Below are 21,017 nucleotides of genomic sequence, written 5' to 3' on the forward strand. Positions count from 1 at the left end.
GGGGACAACACTGTAAAAACACAGATATATTGACTCAAGTGATTGGGTAGAATTTGGATGAACCAGGTTCAGTGTCTCCAGCCCTCGGAGCCATTTAATAAGGGACCCCTGACCGAGGGCCTCAACTGCCGTTTGGTGTTTTTCGACTGTTGGGATACAAATAAGTGTGGCTATATAGGTACATATACATAACACATAAACGCTCAAAAGTAGAAAATGTATAAAGCAAAATAATATATTCATATATTTATACATTATGCATTAACAAATGCACTTGCATTGATGGAGGTAGATAGCAGAGATTCAGAGGTAAAAAAAAAAAAAAGGTACATAGATGCTGTTGTGCTTTGGAGGAGGATAAGTGCACAACGTGGCCGTAAAAGTTAAATGAAAGAATTTTTGCGGTGTGCTTAGTTAATAATGTGTACAGTATAGAGTATGAGGTGAGAGGTGAAACAAAAAGTGGCAGGATGCTGCTGATCTCCTTGAGTTTACCCGTCCGGTAATCTGGATCGGAAGGGGTTGTGTGGGGGGGGGGTGGAGGCTTGGTTCTGGCTTGGTCGTCCCCTGCGTGTGCGTGGTTGTCCGGTGGTTTTGCGTGTCGGCTCACACGAAGAGCACGGAGTAAGGGGGACACCGGCAGCCCTCAGAGGACGACTCTCTCACCCAGGAGCCGTGACAGCCCGGCACCGACGCCGCCGCCCAGAACGTTCTGGGAAGAGAGAGATCATTTAGATGATTTCTTTTGTTTTTCTCCAAATGATCCAATAGTCAGACAAACTAATGGATGCTTTTTATGACTGCACACTTTTCTAATGTATGTTGAAGGCAATGATTACTAGCTACTCCGGTTTGACAATTCTTCACAGATTGATGCCCTGTCGAACTAATACTTACGCTGTTGCTAACTGCACAACTAACAAAGGAATACGATTGTTTATCATATTTTAGTCCACATGAATTAAATCCATATTCATATGTTCGGCTAAAGAGTACAAAGTGTCACACCATCAGTGTTAAGGAAGTTTCCCTTCTTTCAGATCCCATGTGTGTCTGTGAGCTCATCATTCAACATGCTGAACCTTTAACTGCATGCACAGACATACATTCGCTAGTTCCCTTTTGGTGCCTTGCTCATGGGCATGTTCCCCTCCAGGTTTTCTCCAGCCAGTCTGCAGATGGCTGCGCTCCATTAAAAGCTACCCTGCACTAAAGTGAAAAGCTGCTGCGGTGCGTGATGGATGAACCCGTCTTTAGTGGTTCCGTGGGGTCGCTGGGTTTACCTGGTGCTCTCCAGGCCGTCGCCTCCACAGCGGTCGGACTTTGACATGGCGTCGCTCTGACACTCGGCACAGACCAGCCTCTCTCTCACCAGCTGAGCGCTCCACAGTTTGAGTTTGCACACCGCGCTGGCCTGTTTCACCCGCAGGTACACACAGTAGCTGCAAGCAAAGCGAAGAGAGAGAGGGAGGGGACGGGAAAAGTGTCAAAAATCATTTGCAGCCGATTTAAAGAAAAGATACTGGGGTCAAAGGGTCAAATCACACAGTTCTGGGCTCAGAAACGGAGAACAGAGCAGGTGCTGCTAACGAAGCTCTGTCGCCAAGAAGCTAAACATTTGATATTTTGTTCTTTGGATTGAGTTTTAGGGACTTCACAAAACAAAATAGGATAATGGGAAACATCCAGATGAAGACACCGGCGCAGGTTTGAAAGCTTTTTAAACTTCCCAACCCTTGTAGTTCAAGAGTAAAAAAACAAACAACCCAAAGGCGTCTCGATTGCTGAAAGCCAAGCGGTGACCCCGACCCAGAAAGCTGTGCTCGATCACAACGGCAGCCAGAAGAAAGACAAAATCTAAACTTCACGATAAGAGATGTGTCACATTTTCAAGGTGACCCAGCGGTGTCACTGTCACCTACTGCGGTATCAACATAGCTCATTGGGCTCTCTGGTCGTCACTATAGGCCACGATTTATTTCGTCTCCAGTGGGGTGGTTTGTTAAAAGAAAATATTTGAATTATTTCTCAGAGTGATTGTCCAACAGTAACACTGGAACGTGTTTTCTTTCATTTTTAAAGCTCTTGCAACAATATTATTTAGGTGTGATTTGATACTTTGCAACTATAGGCAAACACAACCAGAGCAAAAATACATTGATAGAAAAGTAAGAAAATTAACAATAAATGCTTGATAGATTCCATCAGCAATTTTCATTAGTATATACTTTTGGGATTATTTTAAAATGAGGCTGAATTGACACGTATGAGGGGATTTTTCCCTCCCGGCTTCAACTTGTTCGTGCTGCTGAACCTCATACCAGTAAAATACTATCCTAAAAAAACCAACACAACACCTTTATGTCTTAACCGCTGAACGATTTGAACACGGCGTGTTAAAGCGTCTGAACACCCGCGCAGGTGTTTTCAGTTATTCTGGCTGATTAAACCTCGGCTCAGGTTGAGAAGTTATTCACAAATCTACCAATGAGAGTGACAGAGGTGTGATTTGTCCCGCCCCCCTAACAGGTGCAAGGAAGCTCACATGGGGACATGGGAAGATGTCAGCCTGCACACGGCCCCCGCACGGTCCTGAGAAGAGGTCTAGTCATCCAGGTGAAATGGAAAACACCTGGGTGAGGATTTAAAGTCAGAACTACGTAACCGCCTTTTTTGAAACTTCCGCATCATCGGCTAACTTCACAGATAATAAGATCCGAAGACAACCACCGATCGTCATGTCGTGTCATCTTAACCCCTCGGTCCCTGGGGGCCTATCAGGGGGCACCAGATGTCTGTGTGAAATCCCCCCTAATTCTGTGTCACGCACACCAACGTTTATGAGTAATACGCTTCCAACCCCCCCCCCCCCCCCCCCCCCCCCGATGCTTTGTATTTCAGTCAAAACAGAGGTATCCGATGTCTATTTTAATCAGTGTGAAAGGCTGGAAAACCAGCTGGAAAACCAGCAGTGATTTTAAAGACGGCATCCACGCGGGGTCGGGGGGGGGGGGGGGGTTTGCCTCTCACATGGATCACGGCGGCCCTATCAGCGAAAGGTCAGCTTGTAATGCGGCTATTCAGCAGACAGCTGAATTACACAGTCAAAGCAATTCCAAGGCTCCGCGAGCTAAGGCAACCTTGGACTTGGTCTGCGTTCTCTAATCTTTCTGAGCACAAAGTTGATCCTCAAGTGACCTTTAAAACTCAGTCAAAACGGAGGTAACAAAACATGATATGAACCTGAAGTTGAAAAGCGGTCTTGAAGCTGGAACAGAAGAGATTTAATGCCAATAAAATGATTGCTGGCAGAAAAGCAGCGTATTGCTGGTTGTAATCATAGTCATGAGTAGGAGTTGTGCTTTCAAAGATATACATGCTTTTTCAAATATTGATAGCATTTTGGAAAAGGAGCTCTTCGGTTGCTGTAAATCTTAATCTCTGCACAGGTTCAATCTAAGCTCCACCCATTTCAGCTGTAATTACCCCCTCCCTCAGTCAGTATAGCAGGCTGTGTGTGTTTGCTTGCAGGCTGATAATGAAGGCCTTACCTGGCCTTCTCCTCCTTCATCAGCATGTGTGGTCGCCTCCAAGGGTCCTTGAAGTTCCTCTTAAAAGAATCCGGCAGGATCTTTGCCACCTCTGCAGGTTAGGGTGGACACCATAAAATAGATTACAGACAGGTCAGTGGAAGTATAAACACATCCCACATTTCTCATCCCGTGAATGGAAATGACTGGTTGTATCAAATGACTCAAAGTGTTGGTGTTGCAGGTGTTTTATTACTGGGGAACTGGGTGATTCAACAGCAAGGAGCTTAACAGAGATGATGCAGCTGGAGATGTTAATGTTAACAAGATGGTACCGCAGAGAACACTGAGACACCAAATGAATATGTAACAGAGTTCAGAGCGGGAGTGCCTGCGTAGGTGCAATCGTAAAACGAACGCAACGCAGGGAGTGTGAAAGGTCAGGGTCTGACCTTTCGCAGTGCTGCATATGGCGTTGTTCCCGAAGCATCCCCGGCGCTGTTTGAGGTCCGGACAGGGCGTGCCTCCATTCCTAGGGGGGACGGACACTTGGCGAATCCTCTCCGTGCTGCCAACTCCGCACGGGGACGTGCACGACGACCAGGGGCCCCACGGTCCCACCACGCAGTCAATGGCTGCTGGGGGAAGCAGGGAGACAGAGAGAGATCAGCTGAGGGTTTTACGGACACGTCAGAATAGAAATGTGTGTGTGTGTGTGTGTGTGTGGGGGGGGGGTTTCGATACCAATAGTGATACCTAGGTTTCGGTGTTCAATCAATAAGCTGTAAGCCTCGCTGTGTGGAATGGACCGAGACGATTCTTTCATGTGTGAGCCAACGCCAGGCTTGACTTAAACACTGCTTTCCTAAATTTGTAAAACAAACTGTAACAAATAACTACATATAAAAATGTATTGTTATTTATTAGAATAATTGTATTCCACACCAGATCGGCCTATTGTCACCGATATCAATCATGTTATTGGATTCAGTTTCGGACCGATATCTGTGTCGTTGTATCTCAATAACATTTATTACTCATTAATTAATGAGAAAAATACAATGGAGTTATATACAGAAAAGCTCAAGTGCATTTTGGGAAGGCGAGTTTGTTTCACTTCAGGAAGATTTAAGAGCATCAGGGTAGAAAATAAAGAAAAATATCTCTCCAGCTGTCAACAAAATGGTCTAATTCTGAAAGAATATGAACTGATCTTTACCCCAGAGCTATAGTTGCAAACGTTCCCCTAATCGCTGCTGCTGTGCTCAACCGCACGGCTGAGAGTGTGAGCTGCAACACGCACACACCTAGATATGGAGTTGCATAATATTGCGCCAAGGCATTCGGTGGGCGGGAAAACGAGTGACCGGGTCATTAGCGTCTTGCCCCAGACTCAGGAAGTCTGTGACCCGGGGTCACATGTGTGTGGGGCCATTTAAATAAGGGGCTAATTTTGTATCCTGTCCTCTCTCTGGTTTCCCTCTGCCACACATTTAAACACACACACACGCACACACACACACACACACACACACACACACACACACACATACACTCAAATGCAGCACACCACATAAACACAGCAGCAGCTACAATCAGGCTTCCCGTTCTGTAGGCCGATTTAGCCAATTACATCGGGCTAAGAGGAAGCTGTATTAGTTAGATGGCTGCACTGATCAAAGTCCAGAGTCTCCAGCGGTAATCGTCCAGCGCAGACATTTAATAGCGGCAGACATTTAACAGCCTTGTTTTTAGGGGAGGAAGTGCCCACTCCATAAACACAAAAAACAACAACAGAGAAGCGCAACGCTCACGCACAAATGAATATGAAGATAGAACTCTTTATTCAAAAAGCCTGATGTTGGAGCAGAGCGTTTGATTCTTATAGAGCTCCAAGCTGTGAGCAGGTGCACACAGCTTGGAGCTCTTAGATGTTCATGAAATTATACGGAGGGAGTTGATAAATATACCATAACTGAATCTAATCCTCCCTCGCCATTTCATCTAGTTTACTCTTTCTGTATAACATCCCTCTCTTTCTCCTGTTCACACACACACACACACAGCGTGCAGCACAATGCTGCGAGTGAACAAGTACGTGTGTGTGTGAACAAGAGAAATAGAGAGAGAGGGAGAGAGAGAGAGAGAGGGAGGGAGAGAGAGAGAGCTTTCAAAGTGCCGCCTGTTCGATTCATTCCCATGGTCCCGTTGGAGTTTTTGGGGGGGGGGGGGGCTGTTTCAGTGACACAGCCGATCCACAAAGCCACTGAGGAATCGCTGCATTCCTGCACATTAGTGCTGCCCACCTGACACTCGCCTTTCCCAGATCATCACATACACACATACCCACACACACACACACAAACACACACATCGAAAACAATTTCTGGCAGAAAAAATCCCACCCGCTCGGGCTCATTCCACCCTCAGTCATCACACACAGACACACACGTTGCACGTATTATCACGTCGACTTGTGAATCCAACAGAACACTGACGGGCGGTATCGAATCGGTCGCCGCCACCGTTTTTGGCTTCCTACTGTTGCCTCCTCCGCCTCATCTTATCCCCGGTCCTCGCCTTTCCTTCCCTCGTCCACATCCTGTGACGTTCACACGGGGGCAGTTTCGATGATGCTATTTCGTCTTAGTGGGAAAAAAATACACGAGCAAAGCAGGTCAGGGTGTGGGGTGCAATGAAACCTGTAGGTTCAGCGAGTTCCCGGCACCCCGAGGGGGAAACTATTTTTGATCGACACACCACACACACACACACACCAACAGGACTGAGGCCCTGTCTGAAAGTCTGTTGGCCTCGAGCCACCAGAGGTCAGAAGGCAATTACCAAACCGTGGTGGTCCCCCAGCTCTGTTTCTGGTACCACCAGTGCGACAGTCCCACCACCCACACGCTAACCCTGCTGACAGCCTGACACAGCCTGACCCACAGAGCTCACAGCCACTGTTGTCCCCCCGCTGTCCCCCATTGTTGATGAGAAAGTCCCCTCTCAGAAAGCACGCCACCGCCTCCTGACCTCTGACCTCCCAGTAAAGGAAACAAATGGCACTCGTTGTCAGCATGTTTGGCTTTTGTCTTTTCGATCGGCTGGTAAGTTTTTACAAAGTGTTTTCAAGTACTCTAAAGTAAGTTTCCCTTCAAAGGAGGCGTGTTTTATCCGCCACTGACACTAGATCTGTATTCTTTCATCTTCTGGAGCACAAGGTCTATTTTATACAGTGACCTTTGACACACTGCAAAACTGATACTAGGCACAGAATCTACTAAACTTTAATGCCAAAAAATAGCTATTTCAATTCTTATTGATTTAGGCTCAGTTTGAAAAATACGATTAGGTTTATAAATGAGGTTTTAGCAACAATTCAATCAAATCTGATCAAACCACATTGACGTTCTGATGAAGCTTCTTGAGTGTAAAACTCTTAATAAATGCTAATTCAAACGGCATCTTTACCGATTTTAAACAACAAAGTCTGTTTAGGTCTTTAAACTTTTAAATAGGATGGTTTAACACAGCTATATTAGAATATGATGAGATAAATATGGGTTCATTTGAAGGAGTCTATGGCAGTATGGCTTTTTTTTCCCCCTGGTGGTTAGCATAGCTTCAGACAAATGCCAATTAAACCAACCAAACCACTCAATGTGTAGCCAACATCAGCACTTTTATCTCCTCACTTGTCAGCCAATCTCCAGTCACACTTGTGACAGTGAGATAATGTCCTATCGGCATTCCTTCGCTTTCTCTTTCACTCTCCCTTAAGTCTGCTTCCATTTTAAGGGTTTCAATAACAAAAGACTTATCAGACCCGCCCAACCCAATTTGCTTTATCTTCACCTCCCTTTACCACTTTGTCCCGCGCTCGCCCCTTGTTCTTTCTCCCCCATCTGCCTCCTTTATTTTTTGGTCCCTTTTTATTTTCACCCTCCCACCCCTTGTCCTCTTCCTCAAACTCCTCTCTGATGGGACCCAGATGTCCAGCTGCTCCAGAGGACCACAACGTCCTCCAAAGCTCCCTCCGCACGTACAGAGCTGGGCCTCGGTCCCATCAGACAAGCCTTACAACGTTCAGCAAAACAAGGGAGAAGCCTGTTAATAGAGGGAGAGGGACACGGGACTGAGCCCTAATAACGGGTTAGCACATAAATGTTTCCTGTAGACACCTTGACAAGAGCAGCCAAGCAAAGCAACTCATTTAAAGGAGTTGTTACAAACACAGCTGAGACAGATTTTCTGTTTGAGAATTGCACAACCTAAAGAAGTATTCGCCAAGCATGGCCTCCCAACACTTTGTTGTACCGTAATGATAAGAACTAAAGGCCTGCATACACAGACAGAAGAATTCACAATGCACCGACTCCACTTCTTAACAACTGTGAAACAAAAGAAAGAAAAAAAAAGGAAAAGAAATGAGACAGAAAATGTGCTAACGCTAGCATGCTATTAGCACGCCGTAACAACACTAACCCACTGATGCTAATGTTGCATGTTCACATATTTAGTTTGCCATGTTAGCATGCTAACATTTGCCAATTAAGATACACGGGGCTGACCTGATGACACTAAAGGAAAAGATCACCAACGTTATCGCAATTCATGATGCGAGGAACATGAATGTACCAACTTTCATGTTAATCCATCTAATAGTTGCTGACAAACCAATTTCATGCATGGCTAAAAATGTATTGGTATCTAAGCAGGCACTTGCTCTTAAAGGGTTGGTTCGCCTACATTTAAAAGAAAACACTTTCTCATGAATCACTATCTTACCATGCAGTTCGTTTGGGTTTAATTTGTCCATGATTTTGCGATATCCATCTTTTCTGACACAGATTGAAATTATTTAAAAAAAATTACATTCAAATGTCCATGTGATACTTTTTCTTTGCCACTACTTACTACTGAAGTAATAGTTCCTGTATGAAAACTGTTGACACCCTGCAAGTTTGAAATGGAATACATCATTTGTGTTTTCTAGTCAAGGTTGACACCAGATGAAGAGCGTCAAATTAACAACCTGGAGACTCTAGCATGGTGCGTGCAGCACGCGAATACCAGGAGATACTGGGCAGCCAACAGCTGGCCCGTCTCAGCCAAGCTGGGGGAAATCATCCACCACTCTAGAGGTTACAGAAAGAGCGGGAGGGGGGAAGCAAAGGAAGTAAAAATAGGGAGTGAACGTCGTTGGAGAGATGCAAACATCGTGGCACGACAGCGCACCAGAGGAAGAGGAAGAGAAGGAAGAGAAGCATAGGAGAGAGAGATGAAGGATGAGCAGACCTCTGGTGTATGTGAGGCTACAAAACGTCTTCCTGCTGAAGTGAGAACTACCAGGCGCCACAGAGGGAGAGGAGAGGAGCTGCCCCTTCCATCCTCCCGTGGGCCAGTTTCCTCTCCGGAGAATGTGAAGAGGAATGAGCAATTAGAGACTCACCGTAGGGCTGACATAGAAATAATGTCCTCCTACAACAGTAGACTCCCACCTTGGATTTCAAGTTTCTGTAAACAACCCATAGCTCCCTATAATAATCAAATAGAAAAGTGAAGAAAGTCTCATATGCCTTACTGAAGAGGCAACATTGAACTCTGCTGTACTGAATCCTCCATCGGCGCAGAAATACACATCTTCTCCGCCTCTTCTCCGGCTCTCCATTGATGCATTCCTCCCTATATTTGTCAAATAACGAATCCAAAGATCGATGCTCCTCATTGCTTATGAGACGATTCAATTTCTGCTTTTGTCAATTCATTTGCAGGAGTGAGAAAAGTGCACAAACATATAGCTTCGCAGAGTCAACCCAAAATTACTTGTGAGCGTAGTGCTGCGAAGAACTAACTACCGAATTATGCGGAGTGATTCACCTCCTCACATATGAAATTAAAGTGGACATATCATGCTAATTTTCAGGTTTATATTTATATTTTATGTTTCTACTTGTTCAGAAAACTATTTTTTGTCTCGTACTGTCCATCTGAATGTACCTGTGTGGATTGAAGCCTTGACTTCGACGATTCTGCCGTCGCCATCTTGGCTTCTTGCAACCAGTGAACGGAAGTGACCATATATGGAATGCGGAGGAGTGACGTAGAGACGCTGTGTACGTCTCTGGTCAATCACAGTAAGCCCGCCCTGAAGCATACCCTGCTTTATGGTCTATTTGACTCTAAATGGATCATAATTTACTAAATGAACATCATGCTGTATTGAAGAAGACTTGAAACTAGAGATTGAGACCATGAATTAGGAGGGAATAAATCAAGTGAGAAGTAGTCATTTTCTCATAGACTTCTATACAATATGACTTATTTTTGCAACCTGACGAGTCGCCCCCTGCTGGCCTTTAGGAAAAATGCAAGTTTTAAGACTCTTCCGCAATGGCTTCACTCGTCAGAACTGGAGGTTGCCGCCTGATTTTGTAGGCAATCCCTAATGCAGTGGTTCTCAAACTTTTTCTGTCATGCCCCACTTTGGAGGAAGGAAAATGTTCATGCCCCACCACCCCAACAAAATTGTAACAAAATGATCCATGTTGAACTTTTATTGAAATAACATTTTGTGACGCCATATGCTCACACATACCAGGAGAATTTTATTTTAAATATGAGCTTTAAAATGTAGCATTCTGGTGTACTCTGAGAAGAAAATTGGGTGATAAGACATTTACTTTAAGCAAAAAAGTTATTTATTATTCAGTTATTAATCAGTATTTCAGCTCTATTATTATTAACCTTTAAAAGTTTTAGTCATATAAAAACAAAGATAGCAAGAGTAGCGAGAACCATCGCCTGTACAAATAAAGTGATTAGTTTTCATTACTGTACGGCTCAAAATTAACTTCTACTGTTACTGTACAGCTGTTAGGATTGTGGTCTATCTTCTATTTGCAATTAATATGCATTCAATCCAGTTCAATTATTTAAATGAAAATGGTAATCTACTCTGGCTAAGGTAGCTTATCAAGAGTAAAATAATAGCTGTGATTTAACTGCACGTGGGACTGTTGGGACCAGAAGTCCACTGGCTGTGGTCATCACAGTGAACAGTGTCTGCAGTGTGATGAGAGGACAGTGAGCCCTTGTTGCTGTACTTTATCTCCTTGGAGCAGAGGCTGCATTTAGCATACCCTGCTTTATCAATGCATTTAAAACACTGTGACAGCGGGAAGCTGTACTCACATCTGTTTAGACCTCCACCTTTATCCAGGCCCACCTCCACCTTTATCCAGGCCCAGCTCCACCTTTATCCAGACCCAGCTCCACCTTTATCCAGGCCCAGCTCCACCTTTATCCAGGCCCAGCTCCACCTTTATCCAGGCCCAGCTCCACCTTTATCCAGGCCCAGCTCCACCTTTATCCAGGCCCAGCTCCACCTTTATCCAGACCCAGCTCCACCTTTATCCAGGCCCAGCTCCACCTTTATCCAGGCCCAGCTCCACCTTTATCCAGACCCAGCTCCACCTTTATCCAGACCCAGCTCCACCTTTATCCAGGCCCAGCTCCTTCACATTTCAGCCCTGCATCAAGCTGCACTACACAAACAGCCTCTTCCTGAAGCTCTTTGACATCATCATCTCATCATCTCATCATCTCATCATCTCATCAATGCAACCAGATCCTTAACGCGTGACCACGTGAACTGAACCAGAACAAAAAAAATAAATACAATTCAGTATCCCCCTCCCCCTCCGCGCCCCACCTACAATACCGCTGCGCCCCACTAGAGGGGCGCGCCCCACAGTTTGAGAACCACTGCCCTAATGTATGTGTAACGAGGACTTTAAACCAACTTGTAGATCTAAAACTACTATCTTTCTGGTGCGTTGTCCTGCTTAAATATTTTTGTTTGCAGAAATGCCACCATAGTTTTCCAGTTTTAAAACCTGATGAAACCCATGAGAACACCCCTGAACTTGTCCCGCTCTGCCAGTCTGGGGCAGAAACACGTCGTAGGCTACTTGCCAGACCACGAGGGCAATGTGGAGGGAGGATTTTGTTTTTCCTTAAAACATTCCACAACCGAGCTCTTAAGTTCACGGGAACATTCTCCACACTGTTTACAACCAACACAAATTCCTGCCAGACACTTCATCTGAACGACACCTATGCAAAGAACCCATCAACTCTTGAGAGCTTTACGTGTTTGTTTCCAAGTGGTGCAAACAGTCCGCCAGTTTTTGCCCCGTCTCTGCTCTTAAGTCACCCACTCCACGCTCTTTGCACGGCTACAGCTGACACAGCTAAATTACAGACTGTGACAGACAGTACACAGACAGACTCCTTGATGCGTTGCAGGGCTGCGATCAGGATCAGATAAAGTCCGGAGCGTATCTAGGGGGTGAGGGCGATTCGAGATGGAACGGAGCCAAAAGCCACATGATTGCGTGTATATGCTGGTGGGATGCTCTCGGGTTGCAGAGGGGGGAGGAAGTCAAGGTGCTTTTCGCAGCATCACCATAGTGCTCACTGATCCACGCAGCACTTATGTCATGGACAAGTTGACATCGATTTCATGTTCAGATTCGAACAAATGGAAGGCTGCAACAGTATTAATTAACACACAATTTACTCTTGAATTACAGATGTCCCGTTCAGGGACCAGATTCATCCGGGAAACGTCGTCCAACCTGTAACACCACACACCACACACGCTCTGTGTCACATCAGGATAGACCTGTCAGAGGGACACACGAAGTCCACGGGGATAATAATAATAAAAACGTCCTCGCCTGACACGTGAGTGAACCGATGCTCATGGCGGCCGAGCTGACCTCGGAGGAAGGCGCTGCTGTTTAACTGTGTTACACTTCAACACCGACCTGAGGTGCTTTTTTGCGCTTATTCTGTTCGCTGCTTGTCTCAAGCAACTCCCAACACTCAAGTCAAGTTAGATTAATTTGATCTATAATCATATCACATGAAAGGGCTTTTTTTAACCGAAATTAAGGAATCCTCAAAAATAGCATTGAACACCAATTAGGTAAAGCTTTAGAAGGCCAGTTGTATTGTCAATTACACCAGTATTTAAGTCAACTTAATAAAATGTATTTTCTCTTTGAAAATAATCGTAGTATACTTTGCTGCTGTTCGACGGGGATCCAGCAGGTGGCTGTCGTCTTTGCAGTAGATAGCGGGGTCTAATATAATAAGTGCGTCACAGCACTTTTGCGCACACTTTCTTAAGCGACTGGATGAGGCATTCACATCACAGCACAGGTACAGCACTCAAACAAAAGGGCCCCGCTATGTTTACACTGCGCGTGCCTAAATCTGAGGGATCTTTCAGTCGCAGCACCGAACTCAGGTGCTCGTATCCCGCTCCTCGTAAACTCGAGCTGTTCCAACATACACTGTGAGAGCTGTAAGAGCTGTTCCTCTCTGTCACATCTCAGACACACGCTCTGCTGTGATCCTGACCATCTTGGGCAGTCTGTTCCAAAAGTGCCCATTCCCTTAATTTGTCCATATATAGCAGCGGACAGGGGTGAAGAGAGGAAAGAGGATTCTGTGATCGCGACTCCAATTGCGGCTGACTCCCTCTGAATCACGCTGATTTGTGACTTTGCTGCGATCACTCACGCCACTTCCCCAAATTGACGGCTTTTTGGGTCGGCATTTGAAGGGGGTCAACCCCACACATTTAAAAACACACACACACACAACCTACTGTGGAAAAAAAAAATACCACGAAGAGCAAACATCACTTGAAACAAACAGCCATAATTGGCGCACTGGAGACAGACAGCTATGTGTAGTATGTCTCACTGTCTCCATGTCACCTCAACGTCAGCCGTCTCGTGGCTCAAACATGGACAACAAAGGCGTAACAGATCTACGCAGTGTTTATTCCCCCCCCCCCCCCCCCCCCCTCAAACTTTGAGCTGCCAGGCCTCTCAAAAAAGCGCATCAACAGATACGGGACGGCAACTCACCAGATATTTGGCACACGCGCTGGTAGTCCTCGCAGCAGTCTCCGGTTTTCTGACAGTAGGTATCGCAGTAGCACGCTGTTTTCCTCTTGCTGTACTCGAGGCATTCGTTGTTCCGGCCGGTGCAGCAGTTGGGGCTCTCCCTCTCCCCGCAGCCTGCCTCGGCCCGCGGGACGATTCCCCCGCAGAAAAACGCGAGGTATCCGCAAACGACAAACCAACCAAGACGCGCCGGGCTCCATCCATGCGCTCCCATGACGAAATAACTTTGCCCCGGGGGTCCACCACTTGCTCACACGCACACTCACACGCACACACACACACACGCACGCACGCACACACACACACACACACACAGTCCGCTTGGAGCTGAGTAATGTTATAAAGACACTGGTGCTGTTTTCTAAATATTAATCCAAATCCCAGGTAAATGCAGCATTGACACCTTGACGCGAACAACTGATGCGTAAAAGTGGAGCCAGTGTGCGCACCAACTCTCCTCTATCCGTGTGTTGGACACCGCCCCTTACAGCTACTGTTGGCGGACAGTCTCTCCCCCCCCCCCCCTCCCCCTCTCTGACTAGTTGCTCAATCTGTTGCTCAACAAACGAGTGAGTGATTGCAGAATGTCTTATTATCCTCTCGGAGTGTTTTCCCCTCCTGAGACACAAGTGAGATGCAAATGAAGAGGACGTTCAGTTTTGGGGAAAACCCTCCAAATAACCCCAATAGAGGCATTCACAGTAGCTTACAGCGTTGCACTAAAACTGGAGCCAAAATCTTTACATGGAATCACAAATTAAAAACCACAAAAAAAAACAACCAGCAGCTACACGCGAGTGCGCAAATATCTGCGGAAAGTTGCCTATAGGCCTACGTCAGTTTAGCATCCAATCAGAAAATCCCGTTCAGCACCACGGACAGCGGCGCTGACACTTTATGTCGAAATCGGTAAATAGAAGAGAGAAGTTTACATGAAAAACAAGAGTCAATCAGCTGTCACGAGGTCCTTTTTCGAGCCACAGCAAAAAGAAAAAAGAAAAAAAGATCCTCCACTCATCCCGCAGGACGAAGAGCATCCACCCTTTGGAGAGGAAGACTGGAGAACAATACCATTACTCACCCTTCACTGGGTCAGAGTGAATGGGGGCTTTCGGGGAGAAACTGAGCAATGGGAGGGAGGTGGGGAGGGGGGCAAAAGTGCATCAGGACAAGACAGACATAGGACAGTGCTTCAAATCCCTCACTGCAGTTAAAGGAGACATATCACAGGTCAATTGGAAAATACTACATTAAAAGTGCTGTGAATGTGCTGCTGCTAAATGTCCACGCTGTGCTTGATGCATTCATCTGTAAGAAGCATGAGGTAGAGGATTAACTTTAAGATAGCCAGGCGTGTTGGTTATCTTCAACTTAAACAAATGAGCTCACAGAGCCTCTGAAGTCACAACAGCAACGAGATAACGAGGTGTAACACACACCAGTTGGGTCTCGAACTAAATCGAAGGGGTCATGCAAAGGTTAAAGGGTATTAGAAAGAAACTGTCAATTATAAATATACATTTATCTTATGATTTGTCTTTTTTACTTGTGAAATATGGATATTTTGACTACCTCAGGGCAAAACAATGCTTCAAATGAGGAAAGGGTCAATTGCTTATCTTTTAACTCAGATCCTTATTAAGGCCATAACCTGTGATGTGATGTCACAAGGGGTCACAAGCCGAAAGAGACGGACCAACAAATGTATTAAAAACAATGAGAGACAAACCAAACTGGAACAAACACATATGACAGGGTACATATCTATAAAGATGGGTATTTAGAAAAAAAAGAAAAAAAATCCAATGTACTTGGTTTATGTCCACCTCTGAGTATTTGTACATGTTGGGCAAAATAAAGAAGCGGAGCTTTAAAGCCGCTGCTCTCAGATCAACAGGGAGGCTTAACTTTTTCATCTCTGGAGTTTTGATGACGATCTGAAGGCCTGAGCTGTGTGGCTGATGTCTGTGAAGATGATGAGAGATTCTACGGCAATCTTTGGCCAAATCCTCTCTCCAGCAGCAGAGAGGAGGAGGAGGAGGAGGGAGTGATGATGTTAGGATGAAGGGAGGTGGGTAGATTCTTTGACCCATCTCATAAAGCCCTATTGTACAGATACAAAGCGAGAGGAGGCCTCTCTCATCACTGATCACTGTGTGTGTGTGTGTGTGTGTGTGTGTGTGTGTGCGTGTGTCTGAGCAGGAGGGGGCTTCACAGATGTGTTTGAGGCTCTGACAACAGCTCCACCTACTGTTCAAAGAAGAACTGTTTGGCACGCACACACCAGTGGTGGACAGTAAATCAGCACTGTGCTTTCCAAAGGTATTGATGGTGTTTTTATACTTCTACTCTACATTTTGGAGACACACACTGCACTTTATACTCCACTACATTTACTTTAAAGCTTTAGTTACTTTGCAGATTCAGTTGTTTACAAAATAATGTCAACAAACAACTTATGTATTATTATAGATTTAAGCACCCAGCAGTATGAGGTAATTCAAATGAGTCCCACCTTTACCAGCTGCAACATTAAAGTGATACTTACATTAAAGGTGCAACATACAGGAGTCAGTGTTAATATAGCAGGGAATGACTATTGTCTAAGATATAGTGAAGCATAGCTCCCCCCCTCCGGTTCCCCCTCAGGCTAACACCGTTAGCTCTGTCAGCACTGTTGCCGTTGTTTGCACTGTCAGCGCCGTTAGCTGCGAGCCGCCGGCTCAACCGTCGTCATGCTGAGACGTTTTATGCTGCCAAGATGCAATCAAAGCGCTCTCAACCTCGTGTTTAGCACCTTTAACCGATCAATAATCCAATATCACTCTGAAATGGACCATTCCGCATAATGAGGGCTTTTACTTTTGGTACTTCAAGTATATTTTGATGCTAATACTTCTTTATTTTTACCCAAGAAAATTTGGAATGCTTTACTTTTTCTTAAGTAGGCTATAAGATCTGAATACTTCTCCCACCACTATCTCACACACGCACACAATATTTCAGTAGATTCCTCACTTCCTCATTCAGGACAAAACATCCACTACATGCTGTCCTCGCTTCCCTTCTTCTGCAGAGAGCTTCGCATTCCTTCTCACAACAAACACTGGGGCACCGTGGATTTGACGCATTTGTGTGTGTGTGAGCGCGAGAAAGAGAGAGTAAGAGAAAGAGGGAGAGAGATGGATAGCTGGACTACATGAGCATCAGCCAAAACCGGAACAATGAGTCCCCTGTTGGATTCCTCCCCTACCTGCCCCCCATGGCTTGTCCCAACGTGATCTGCGGCAACCCAAAGAGCAGAACAGAGGAACCAGAGAGGGAGGGTCAAAAGAAAACAACCAGTCTGCATGCTCTCCGGTTTTCAGATGCTTGTTTTAATGAGTTTTAACCCCCCCCTGTTTATTGTACAAGCTTCATCATAAAGAAAGTACACACACACACACACGTACACACACACACTCACACACACACACAGCCTTGGAATACATTGATCTGCTGTGACAATCACATTTTCTCTTGGCTATTTGGCAGTATGGAACATTTTGTTTGGTCAAACAAAAAAAAACAAAAAAAAGAAAGATGAAAATAGAGAAACATAATACATCAGTATTTCGATACAATGATTGCAGTAATAGACACAGTTGTGACTGTTTTCATAAACATTTGTTTATGACCGGACCACGGAAATCTCAAATTGCAGTGGAGAACAGACGGGGGGATATTTCTCAGCAAAAGGCACTTTTGAAAAGACCTTTACAGTAAATGAAGCAGCGACAAGTTAAATATCATACCAATGAATTGTGGGAAGTTCCACCTGAGAGTGATTTACTGAAAAAGAAAAGTAAGTAAATGTGTACAGTAGAAGAATATTTCTCTTCTTGGGAACTTGTGTTCAGGATATGACTGCCTAAGGGGTTAAAAAGAGATCTGAGGTCACTAGGTCTCTCTGACTTAAGTGTCGTTGGGTCATTTAGACTCACAGTGTAATACAGCAATACAATATTTTTCCTAACATCTTAAAAACACCTTTACACCCCGACCCGATCACAGGAGAGAAACAAAACCCGACACAAGTGGCACAAGTTGACCGAAAATAATCCCTCAACCGTGTCCATATTTAACATTCAATAAATACATTTAGAACGTATGTCACAATATAAGTCATATATTCTCTTGTTAACATCATTAGGCTACTCTGAACACACGTTCATAATTTGGCACAGGAATAAAATATGTCATACTTTACAATAAATCTATAGACTATGCTGGTAATCTACGCTGTATAAAAATAATCGGCGTATTATAAACGTAAAATCGTTCTATTAAAGGCTTAATTATGGACGTTGCTGCAGTTCATGTGACTGTAAACTGCAACCAGTGGATCCTCTGGATTTAAAACCATATTAGGCACAAGAAAAAGCAGAGAGCCACACCAGCCAAGTCGAGAAAAATCCAGTTTGACACGCGCATACTCACAGTAAACATCAGTAGAACAGCTGTTGGTGACTAGGAATGATCTTCACTGACAGAGGGCTTTTTTAGAAAGCAGGTTTAAGAAAGTGAGCCAGATAACTTGAATAAAAAGGTTGATATTTCTGCTAAAATGTTTTAAAGGAATCATGTTGGAGAGCCTATAGTTTCACATTTAGAAATGATGTATACATAGGGTGAAGCATCTTTTTGTCACAGTTATTTGGCTAACTTTATAATCCCACTTGTGAAATTGACCCTTGGTGGCAGCAAAGCTCTGCACACACTCCAGCTGTCCAGATGTGCGCAACACTGGGCCTCTTTTTTCAGGCTTTTTTTTTTTCTTCTCCTCTGTCCCGAGCCGGTGAGCTCTTGAACTCCCTGGTTAGCATACGACACTGATCCAATCCGATGGGGAGGCAGGGAGTCCGCCAGCTCAGTCCGTCTTCCAGGCCACATTCAGGACCTTCACCACCTCCTCGTAGATGATGAAGACTATGGCCACGTCCAGACACACGCGGCCCAGCCGGGGAACCGTCCCTTTATAGAAACTACCGGTGGACACAAAGAGAGAGAGAGAGAGAATATAAAACATCAGTGTCCCTTGGTTTCTGGGGGGGGGGGGGGGGCCTGAAACAAGGTGGAGTTGTACTCACGCTGCCAAGCCCTCGTGTCTCAGGATCTTTAAAGCACAGTCCAATGTGCTTTTATATTTATGTGCTTCCAGACCCTTCGGAATGAAAAGAAAGATAAAATAAGATAAGATAATCCTTTATTAGTCCGACAGGATTACAGCAGCAAAGTGGACAGTGCAACAAGAGACATCAGTAAAAAAACAAAACAAGAAAATTAGATTAAAAACAAGTACAAGAAATAGTCAACAGTAAAGGTATAATAAATACCTATATATAAGAAATAGTTATTTCTAATCAATGTCAGCAGGAGGCACCAACTTGACGAGTTTGAATGACAACACCAGCGAGGTGCTTGATAATGGCGACCATATTACACTATACCTGCATCCTTGTCTTGACGACATCTACAGGGGTGTTTCCAAAGACACTGGCTGCTCCGGCTACGGCTCCAAACACTCCAGTCAACAGGGGATTCATGGCTTTGTTGGGGTCATCGCCTGGCGAGAGGACGTTACAGAGGAGTCAGTAACCGTGAACAACAGCGTGTCTAGCTTGTAAAACCCATAAACAGTATTAATCTTCATAGTCTACCGTGTCCCAAGTCCACACTATGTACAAATACCCACGTTAGTCTACATCCTCACGTTTATGCAGCAGGACTTCTGCTTCCACAAGGGTTCATGAGCGTCAAAAAGATAATCCAAAAGGAGCTAGCTGGAACCATATGGGGCTCTTTGGCTTGCCCTTACAGGAGAACCCGTTGTGGTCCCCGGTAGAACATTTTGTAAAGGTTCCACCTGGGACCCTTTCAGAGCGTTCTACCCAGAACTCAACACTAACGGTTATACCTAGAAGCATCTGTGAAAAGGTTCTACCCAGAGCCCCCTTCACAAGGTCCTACGAAGAACCCTCTCTGGAGGTTCTATCTAGTACCTTTCCACCTTCTAAGGGTGCTAACAAGAACCCATCCAGGGGGGTCCTACCCAGGACACTTACATTCCAAGGGTTTTCAACTAGAACCCACCCATGCGGGTTCTACCGAGAACCCTTCTATACTACAGGGGTTTCATCTGAAACACCTGCATGCAGCCTCATGCACACTGACCTTTGTACCAGTTCTTGAGAGAGGTCATCACAAAGAACCGAATAGCTTGGTTGGAGCCTTGTTTGATGACCGTGGCGGTGAGACCCTGATATGTCCCTCTTATTCCTGGTGAGACGCGATAGGAAGGACATAAGAACACATTTAGTAGACAACATGGTGTCTGGGTGCTACACCAGCTGCATTACCCTGTCTGACCAGTAGATGTCAGGTAAAGGACATGCACTGCAGCCCGTCTTTACCTTGTGCCTTGACGATCTCTCTGACTCCGTGGGAGAAGCCCTTGTATTTGGGTTTGGCTGAAGTCTGGTCGTGAATGAATTTAACCTTGGGAGATTAGACAAGGAACATGGTGATCACTTAAAACTACAAAGATTACAAAGAAGGTTGACTCACTGAATACTGAAAACTGCACAAAAGTGTAGTCTGACCTTCTTTCAAATGAAACCGTGACACAGTGTGCAGGGGACTCTATGTCCAACAATTCCTCTGGGAATATGATAAGTCGAGAAGAGTTTCTTCACATCAAAATGTTTCTGCTGCTAATCTCCTCTGTTCATGAGTTCATGAACGTCCTGAGATTTGTTTTGAGTCCTTGAAAAGTAGCAGTATGCTTATTCTGACATTTTCTATCGACTTGCTATACAAAAAAAAGACAAATTCACAGAATACTTGGGACAGGTGTTTCAGGTGCATTCGTCTTCGCTGGGCACTTAGTGACACTGTAAAATAAAAAATGAAAATAAAATCAGAAAACAGATCAGTTGGTAACATACCTTGACAGTTTCCATGGGACAGACCACCAAAACGGCCTCCAGGACCCCGGCTCCGAGCCCACACAGCAGGCCTCTGGTGCTGTCCAGGCGACCGGACTCGTCCCTTGCATGGTTGCTGAGGAACTCAAACACCCCGAACCTGAGGAACAGAGGGGAAAAAAATCCTTGTGTTAGTTAAAAGTGGATGACCTTTGTAATTACACAGTACATCTCTGTCATTCTGCCTGCCTGACTCTTTATCACTGAAAGCTTTTGAAAATAAATCACTGAACTCCTGCCCCCCCCCCCCCCCCCCCCCCCCGAAGCCCTGAACCCTCGGGGACTAGGCTGACGTCACCCGGTAAATGTGTGTGTGAGAGGCAGCAAGGGCTTCAAATGGTATAAATCTGAATGGGACGGCACTTTGCTGCGACATATCACGTTACCTTGACGACGAAAAAAAACAGTGCAAAGGTTTTTTTACTGCCTGATTTGAACGAGCTCTTACTTTACAGAGTTGACAAGAGGTAATAATG

General features: G+C 45.1%; 2 protein-coding genes across 2 annotated transcripts in view; both read right to left on the minus strand.

Moving 5' to 3' along the window:
* Positions 1 to 357: 357 nt before the first annotated feature.
* Positions 358 to 13,730, minus strand: LOC306697213 (somatomedin-B and thrombospondin type-1 domain-containing protein; the record flags this gene model as incomplete). The annotated part of the gene is made up of 5 exons (XM_079160991.1): positions 358 to 712; positions 1,284 to 1,442; positions 3,552 to 3,642; positions 3,983 to 4,168; positions 13,478 to 13,730. The coding sequence occupies 5 exons, from the start codon at positions 13,728 to 13,730 to the stop codon at positions 607 to 609; spliced, it is 795 nt and encodes a 264-aa protein (XP_079017117.1). The 3' UTR covers positions 358 to 606.
* A 3,152-nt stretch (positions 13,731 to 16,882) lies between these two features.
* LOC306696936 (tricarboxylate transport protein B, mitochondrial) overlaps positions 16,883 to 21,017 on the minus strand; it is a 7,800-nt gene continuing 3,665 nt past the window's right edge. Inside the window, exons 3-8 of the mRNA XM_079160663.1 lie at positions 20,503 to 20,641; positions 19,969 to 20,053; positions 19,730 to 19,834; positions 19,006 to 19,121; positions 18,646 to 18,719; positions 16,883 to 18,540 (exon numbers count right to left, since the gene is read on the minus strand). Of these exons, the coding sequence (XP_079016789.1) occupies positions 18,426 to 18,540; positions 18,646 to 18,719; positions 19,006 to 19,121; positions 19,730 to 19,834; positions 19,969 to 20,053; positions 20,503 to 20,641 (634 nt within the window). The 3' untranslated portion in view covers positions 16,883 to 18,425. The remainder of the gene's footprint in view (positions 18,541 to 18,645; positions 18,720 to 19,005; positions 19,122 to 19,729; positions 19,835 to 19,968; positions 20,054 to 20,502; positions 20,642 to 21,017) is intronic.

This window comes from Pholis gunnellus, assembly GCF_910591455.1.
Source record: "Pholis gunnellus genome assembly, chromosome: 6".
NCBI classification, from domain to species: Eukaryota; Metazoa; Chordata; class Actinopteri; order Perciformes; family Pholidae; genus Pholis; species Pholis gunnellus.